The 8567-nt window shown below is 43.7% G+C and overlaps 1 protein-coding gene across 2 annotated transcripts in view; it reads right to left on the reverse strand.

The window, feature by feature from the left end:
- The window catches only part of SLC2A12 (solute carrier family 2 member 12), a 33482-nt gene extending 26474 nt beyond the window's left edge, over positions 1-7008 (reverse strand). Inside the window, exon 1 of one of the 2 annotated variants that reach the window (XM_027796049.2) lies at positions 6680-7008. In XM_027796049.2, coding sequence (XP_027651850.1) covers positions 6680-6812 — 133 coding nt within the window. In that variant the 5' untranslated portion in view covers positions 6813-7008. The remainder of the gene's footprint in view (positions 1-6679) is intronic. The other variant, XM_005230139.3, reaches the window with a different exon arrangement.
- Positions 7009-8567: the final 1559 nt, after the last annotated feature.

The following is an 8567-nucleotide window of genomic DNA, read 5'->3' on the forward strand; positions in this document are numbered from 1 at the left end:
AAAGAGTCTGTATTTCAGTTAATTCTCTTGGAAAAAGTACTTTCCAGCTTGGCTGGAAAGTTGTATATGGTCTGATTGAAAATGATACATAGACTTTGTTTATTTTTCACTTATTTTTCTAAGGCATTAAGGTTCTTTGATCACGCTGACTGCCTGGAGTTCCTTGCCAATAACTTTTGAGCACACTGGTAAGGATCAATCCGGTTTGACAGAGGATATTACATTTATGAAGCAAATTGTGAAAAGAGAGGAGGAGGGAAGCCCTAGCAGAATGTCTGCACTACTAAAATAAACAATGCCAGTGCCCAAGCCTGGACCCTGGCACATGGCCATGTATTCCAATAAATTGCTGGTATGGTCCCTGGCATGGTTGTGCCCCAAGCCACCTCTTGCTCTCCTAACAATTCCTGGAGGCAGTTTGGCTCAAGGCGTGAGCCCACCATCCCACCCTGCAACCTACTCCGCAGGAGTCTGGGTTATTCTGGAAGGCAGCAGAGTTTAACTGTGTGAGTATAAGCTCTGATTCCAGGGTCAGGGGAGATGTGTAAGCCCATTAAGTCTATTAAGATAAGTATTGCCTATTAGCTCTCCTACCTGGCTCTGGGTTTGCTCCCTTTGAGCCAAGCAGAAGCCAAGCAGCAGCAGCCCCAAGTTGCTGAGTGCACCCAGCACGCCTCAGCCCACTCTGCCTCTGGGCTTGGGTGGCTGGCAAGCCAGAGGTAGACAAGAGATGGGCAAACCCCATGGTTTTGGTATGATGAGCCGTAAGGTCATGGAAGAAATGGGAGTACTGCAAGAAGTCTTTCAGAAGGTGGGGGTGGATGGTAGATTTGTTGTGATGAAGGTGGGGACAGCTTGGAGAAAATGTCAGAAGCAAATTTGCAAAATGTTCCAGTGATGAAACAATATTTTTTTAATATTTTTCTTGTCATCCATGTCTGTATTATGTCTAAAGCTTTTTCTTCCTTTATGTCTGCAGGATCCGAGATCATTGCACTTATTTTAAACAGAGGTTAGTGCATGGATTAGGGCAAGGTCCTGCTGTACTTCCTTCACATGCTAAATAGCACTTCAGTGGAAGTACTACTGTCTCCAGTTAAGCTGCTTTGTGCTACATATGCTCCATCCTCCAACACATGCATGCAGTATACACTCTATCATTGCAAAACCTAATTTCTCCCTCCCCTTTATACTTGTGACTTGCCTGCTTGGTGTATATTACTAGATCTGGGAGATATACCCCTCCAACGAATCCTGGCTGGAAATCAGGGCTGGTAACAACACGGTGTTGTGCTGAATGAATGATCTTTGGTATCGGAACCACACTGATAATTTGATCACGGTGCTCTGCCCAAACTTCTGCTCAGTGCTGATATCTGTGCTTTCTTGGATACCTCTGTATTTTATGTCATTAAGCCATGTAGATTGAATCTAAGATTTTTCTTTACATATTATGAAGGCAAAACAGACCATTGTGGTCATCCAGTCTGACACTCATAAACAGCACAACATAACCCTTCAGACATGTTTAAATGATAATTTATTTGAACTAGGCTATTGAAAATATTCAGCTTTTATTTTAAAATTGCTAGTGATTGAAAGCCAATGACTTTAAGTCACAAGCTGTCCCAGTGGTTCATTGCTTTCACTGTAAATTATCATAAATTATTTGCAGACTTAATTTCTGCAACTTCAGCTTCCAGCCACCAGATCCCATTCTCCATTTGCCTGCACTTAGCTGTGTTCACTAAGTACAAAATTGTATCTGTCACTGAGTCATCCCACAGACCTCTCCTTGATAAGCTACACAGCCTGTGAGTGAGGCTTTACAAGTTTACCAGTCCCTTAAGTATTCAGAGCCTGTTCTCTGAACTCTATCCAGATTATCAACTTCTTCAATAAATCCTGAGCCAGACCCAGTGTTCCTGCAGTGGCTGTACAGTGCCAGATAGGAATTTGACATAATTGTCCTGCTCCTGGTGGATATTCCCCCCTCTACTCATCTAAGGATTGTCACAGCCATGTACAGGAGCTCATCTTCTGCTGGTTATCCTCCAGGACAACCAGCTTCTTTTCTGACTGGGTTCTTGCCAAGGCATTGCCTTTCCTTTAAATATGGCCTGCCTTCTTGCATCCTAGCTAGGGATGCAAATCACTTTACGTTGTCTGTATTAAAACGCACAGGATGGGTTCAACTTACCTAACTGTGAGAGGTCTACAGCATCTCTAGATTTCTTCTGTAACCACTTGTGAAAAATAGACACTTCTAGATAACTGAAGTAGGTCAGATGCCTATTTCTTTCCATCGCCTATAAAAGGAATCTGTGCGGCTTGCTCAGATGCAGATGTCTAAAGTTAGCAGAGAGGCACCCCAGACAGCACGTTAATTTGCAGTCAGCAGGCCAAGCCATCTGAATTGAATTCAGCCAGTGATATATCTCATTTATTAATCACCTGTCACCTTTATCACCTTAAAATAATCCATTATTATCTTCCTCCAGGCAGTTGAGAGAAAATGTTAAATAACAAAGGGACAAAACCTGAGTTTAAGGCTCTCCAGCAGAAACACAACAGTGTAGGCAGTGTCTCTTATTGATACTTTGAGGTCTGTGTCCTGCTCCTGCATGGCTTTTAACTCTTTAAATGTGTGACTGTCAGTTTTGTATGGTTCCAGTTTCTGGTTCAAAATGGCAGTGCCAACTCAAATATCTTGATGGAGTCCACCGTCAGCACTGTTCTTTACAATCCAGACTCTGCTCTCCTCAGCCTGTGCTCCTCAGATCAGAGCCACCGAGGTGATTATTTATTTTTAATCTGAGAGGCGTACAAGCTGGGTGTGGTGGAGCTTGGACACCTGGGAAGTTGCGAGGGAAGTACTCGAGCCTATATATGTCTTTCTTCTCCTAGTACAGCAGCTTGACCGATGTCTTAATGTTTCTTTTTTTTTTTTTTTTTTTTACTGGGTCAACTGGTGTCCTTGTTCATGTGTCCAGTGACAAACACCCACAGTCATGTAGAAATAGCAGAGGGCTGTAATTAAAGCAGACCCCTGAATGCAAGGCAGGTTCTGATGTGATGCAGAGGGAGACACGTTGCCTTTCTGCATTAGCAGGAGCAAACTCAGCAGTTAACTTGGTGTCTCTAGTTCCGCACAGGCCCTATTCTGCTGAGAAACATCCTTATATTACTATGAGCTTTTGTTAACTGCTGTAACTAAGACTTGCCTGCTGAGAACTGCCTGCTGAGTTAAACCCTGAAATCTCTGCTCGGTTCTCCTTTGTGGTCTTCCTCCACACAAAATGCCTTCTGACTTCAGCATATGTTTTGCTTTAACATTTCCAGATAAAGCCTGTTGCAGTAGTTGTACTCACGATCCTTTTAAGTGTCACTTTTAATGTTGTTGCTGGCAGTTCTTAGGCATTCCTTTTCAAAAAAAAAAAAAAAAAAAAAAAAAGCTTCTTTAAAATATATATTCCTTTTATTTTTATGAGATGCCTGCAAAATACATATGAGATGCCTGCAAAATACATGGCAGTGTGCAGCCCAGGGGAATAAAATATTTTAATGATGACTTCCAGAGAAATTTCTCCTTCTGCCTGCAGCAAACTCCACGGCTAAGGAGTGTGTGGCTGTTATGTGACAAGTGATTGGAAAGTCTATTCTCTAGTTTCCCCATGTAAACAAAATGCTTTCTCACAACTGTTACTCAGGTCAAAAGCAGCACTACTTGGCAAACAAACTTATCTTTAAGAACATTTTCTGGAAATGTTTATGCTTCGTTACTGAAAAGGAGACCAGGCACAGTGGTAGTATAGCACAGTGTACTGCTGCTGAGACTGGATGGGGCCAAGTAGTAAGGGAGTGGCCCTTTACTATTTTCAAGCACATATTTGGGAAAAATGGTTCTTCCAAAGGCAAAATATTTGGTCTGTGCATGTATTTTATGGGCATTACAGAGAAATGATCTGTGCCAGGAAAGATCTGCAAGCAGGCTGAGCTGAGAAAAACACCATGTTTCCCCCGCTTCATGTGCAGGAGAGCTACAGGGAAGGCGCCTGGGAGCCCTTTCCAGCTCATCTTGGCAGCACCACACTCCACATTAGTTCAGGCACTGAGATTTCTGTGATGTAGTTTTTCTTTCCTTTCTCCTATGAGAACATGCCGTGTGCATACAGGAAACTAGTGGGATGGGTGATTACTTTATGTGACCTGTGCAAATACATGTCTTGATAGGAGGGGACTCGACAGTCTCTTCCAGCATTGACTTTGGTTTAATCTGGGCCGAGAAATGTCTCATTTTGGGAGGGAAGAAAAGTATTTTCCTGGAAGGTCAAATAGATATGTTCTTTAAATCCTTGGGGATTCTTTGTTCTATTTAGACATTTGGCAAGTGGAATCAAGCTCTGGTTCCTATTGGTTAATAAGCACAGCTTAGAAAATCACAATGAATTGAGTGCATTGCATAGGCATGAACCCACAGCATGGAATCTCCTTTTTTTCAATTGAACAAGGTATCTATCCATGATAAATTTTAAAACTCCAGCATCTGTATCTGAAAATTTTAAGATATCTTTAACAACATATTTCTTCTCTAAGTGCTGTCTGACATACAAGAAGTTGGCCTTTACAGGGAAACAGCATTTACAGTTCCCCAAATTGTCTTTAGAGGAGCATTTTGCTAAACTGTATAGCATGTGGATCACATGGGTTTGTACAATAGATATTTAATGGCCTATTTTGGGAATTGCTGCATAATTAAGTCAAGGGTTTGCTTCTCATAAAAGGTGATTATTTCATTTTCATGCCATCATGATCTCTGCTGCACTGTCACAGTTACTTTCTTTGTCTCATCCAGTTGTCTGGTATAAAGAGGTATGTGTTACCCTGTTGATCTATTCTAATGCCTAATGTTTCTTTAGATCCAGTAGCTGCTCAATAGGTGCATTTCTCCTATTAGCTAGGATACATCTGATCTAACTTGTCCATCTAGAGGTCTGGCATGGGATCCAAAACAGTTACTCAACAAGACCCTACGGGATGAAACAAATGGTGTCTTTGGGCAAAGTTATGTTGCAAGCAGAGCTGGAAAATATTAAATTTACCCAAAAATAGTGTCAGGGCCATGTGGGATCATGACCATTTGACAAATGTGACTCCTCCCACCCAAGTGTGAAAAGCAAAACCAAAACAAGTATTTTTTAAATTGAACTAAAACAGAAGGCAGAAGGAAGCTAATATATTGTGCATTTTCACACATCTGAATGCCTGCAATGGTGGGAAGCATTGTATACTTTGTACAGCATAAGCCTGACAAATGTGTTCTGTGAGTAATATTCAGATTTCGTGAAAAAAAGCCCCTTGGTGCTGATGGAAAGATGGGGAGTGTAGATCCTGGACAGACCCACCCTGAACATCTCTCCATCTCTCTTAGCGCTCTGCCATGTGTTTTCATTATGTCAGGAGGCAGCCTGCCCTTTCAATACACTAAATGGCATTTGGGTTTTGTTTTGTTATTTGCCAGTAAGAATCAACAAGTTCTTTTAATTCCTAGATTGGTAGTTATAAATTCCTCAGGTTACTGCTTTAATTTCTGAGGGTGAGGCCAAGTGTGTAATATGCAAGTACTCTTCTAACCGTAGCCCTTGTGCTGCAGTGACTTTTATTGTCTGTTTACTGTAGCTGCTGTGCTTCCCTTTGATAATGCTATCCTGTAACCATCTGCACTGCTCCCCCCATACCCTAAGGTAATGTTAAATATGTCTGTACAACAACTGGCTTTTTGTTCTCGATTAACCTCTGCTTCCAGGTATCAGTAAATGTTGCTGCAGTAATCACTATTACACCCCTACAAAGCATTTGCACCTGTGGTAACTGAACATTCGTGGGTTAGTCAGTTCACTGATTTTTAAATGAACAAAACCTGCTTGGGACATAGTAATTTCTGGCTTACAGCCATGCTTTCCTGTTTGGGTACAGCTGTCTTGTGGGTGAGAAATGTCATGATTGTGGGTCGTTTTCCCCTTGATGTTATCATCAGTGAAAGAGGCTCAAGATGCAAAATCGTGCTATAACCTAGAAAAACTGGCTGGGTAGGACAGCAAAGGCGAAGAGCTACAAAGTTCAGCTTCAGTACTCAAAAATCTTTTGCAAAAGAAATTATGCAGTTGATTTTTCAGGGAATCAGCACAAAAACCTGGTTTCCTCCTGCAATGCTAGGGGAAAAACGGCAAAGGAGATTCCCTGTTCCCCTACCCTGTACTTTGGCCCTGCGTGAGTAGGTGCAATGCTTGCCTGGCCTCCCTCCACTTCAGTGAAAAAGGCTGAATTGCTCCCAAGCATGCAAGGACCGGAGCACTGTTGTTATCTTAGATGGCAGTGGATTTTCCGATTTTTCAGGTGACCGATCTTCCTAAAGGACAAGGATATACACAACAGACAGCACATGCATGAACAGTAGGACTGAGGCCTTTTGGGAAAAGTATCACATAAACCTTCATTCAAAATTCAAGCTGGCATTTCCCTTCCTTACTCGCATTTTCCCCTCTCACACTTTTAGGAATCAAGACGGTGTGCCCTGAGAGCCCCTTGGCTTTGCAGGGCTGTTTTCCCCCAGCCCTGAGCATTAGCTACGCGGCCACTGCTGCTGGCTGCAGCTGGCATTCAGCTCCTGCCGCGTTACCTGCTGCAGCTGGGAGCTGGCGGAGGTGGTGGCGGCTGCTGCGGCGGCTGTCCTGGCTGCTCTTCTCATCCTCCCCTGCTCTCATCGTCCGGCTCTGCTGGCCGAGGTCCTCTGTGCTCTGGCCAGGTACCATTGCCACCCCCTTTGCACCTTGGGGCAGGAGCACGTCACAGGGCAGCGGTCCTTCCCTGGCCAGCGAGGAAAGCACAGGTTATTTTCCTCATGGCAACAAGTTGCTGAAGCTGGCTGAAACCAAATGCAGACCACAAAGTGGTTTGTGAACAACTTTGTTGCTATTTCAGAAGGCTTTGCCCTTTGCAGTGACACAGGCTGTTGCTATTCTTGGGAGCCTATTGCAGGCGAGGGGAGGGCCGTCTGTCGGAAGTATTGCTTTTGCTTTTTAACAAATAGTTGGAGACATCAGACGTCCACGCACAGCTCCATGCACATTCCTTACCCATTAGCTTAAAGGGTCTCTCTCTCTTTCCCCCTTTAACTTTCCTCTTTAACTCCTCTCTCTGGTGTTCACAAGCACAGGTTTTTAACGGAGAAGGCACATAGAAGGGGACGATTTGAAGTGTTTGCTGTGTCAGCTGAAGTTAGGGCACTGACACACACACGGCATTGCTTCATTCTTGTAAATTGTGAGCAAGTTGTGGTGAGAAACAGCAGAGAGGAAAAAAAGCCATGGCAGCCCATCACAGTCTGTGACACTAGTCAGGAATTTTCACGGCATAGATGAACATATTTTACCAGCAAATTAAAGGCAAGCCACCCTCTCTCCCATGACAATTATTTGTGGGAAAACTGAGACTGTCTGAGCTATATTGAGTCAAAAGCTTAACTTTGAGAGCTGCTAGGAGTCACTGCATCCCTACTAGCTTTCGTGGAAGCAGTGGCTATAGGCTGGACTGCAGTGGTGGGGAAAGCTACCATGGGTGAAGGCAACCTGCCTACTGGGGCTGCCTGCCACATCCTGGTCCTGGTCCTGGTCCTGGTGCAGGAGCCTCTGAGCACTCTCAGCAGACCCACGGGCCTCAGTGAGGCAAGTTGTCCAAGCTATCCCCAGTGGGAATTGCTGTTGTATAATCTGGCAATGTTGCAGGCTTCTTGTTTGTGCTCTTTTTCATTACTTGCTGTTTTATCTTGGTTGTTTTTGTTTTAATACACTGATGCCTGCAGATAGTATGGGAGCAAAGGCAGAGGTGGAAAGTTGGTAGCTTCTGCAGTATTCCCAGGAAGAATTCCTAAACATTTTTCCTTAAGTAGACTGGGCATGATACACCCTTTATTGGTGTTTGCTTAACAAGAAACATTTGACAAACGACACTGTAACTGCCCTGGCTGACGGCTGCCTTCACTGTCAGCTTCAGATGCTGGAGCACCAGGGATGCCGTGGGGGCACAAGTTCCAGTGAGGAGTTTGGTTTTGGCAGTGCCTTTGGCGTGGAGTTAAACGAGTCAGGCTAGCTCTACTCGCATGTGTAACATACTTTCTATGTGAAATGTCCACCTGTCAGGCGGTACAGGATGCTCTAAAGGCTGTTAACAAATTCTTGTGGCATCCAGACAGGTGTTGTTTCCTCATCGGGTATGTGCAAAAAATTATGTCAACTTATAAAGAAATTATTCAGATGTTTTGTGAAAAAATGAATGGCTGCTTAGGCTGGGGAAGGAAAAGAAATTTTTTCAAAGATTAAACTCAGCTGCTACAAGATTCCTCTGATACAATGTAGTGTGTAACTGATCTCCTCTAACAGCCCACACCTCAGATAACCCACAGCTCTGCCCAAGTGCCTGCTCTCTGGAAATGCAGCTAACTCCATAGCTACACACTTGTTCCCACTTCCCAAATGCCCTTCTATGTAATGGTCCTGCAGAAGTCAGTG

The sequence above is a fragment of the Falco peregrinus genome, chromosome 7, assembly GCF_023634155.1.
Source record: "Falco peregrinus isolate bFalPer1 chromosome 7, bFalPer1.pri, whole genome shotgun sequence".
NCBI classification, from domain to species: domain Eukaryota; kingdom Metazoa; phylum Chordata; class Aves; order Falconiformes; family Falconidae; genus Falco; species Falco peregrinus.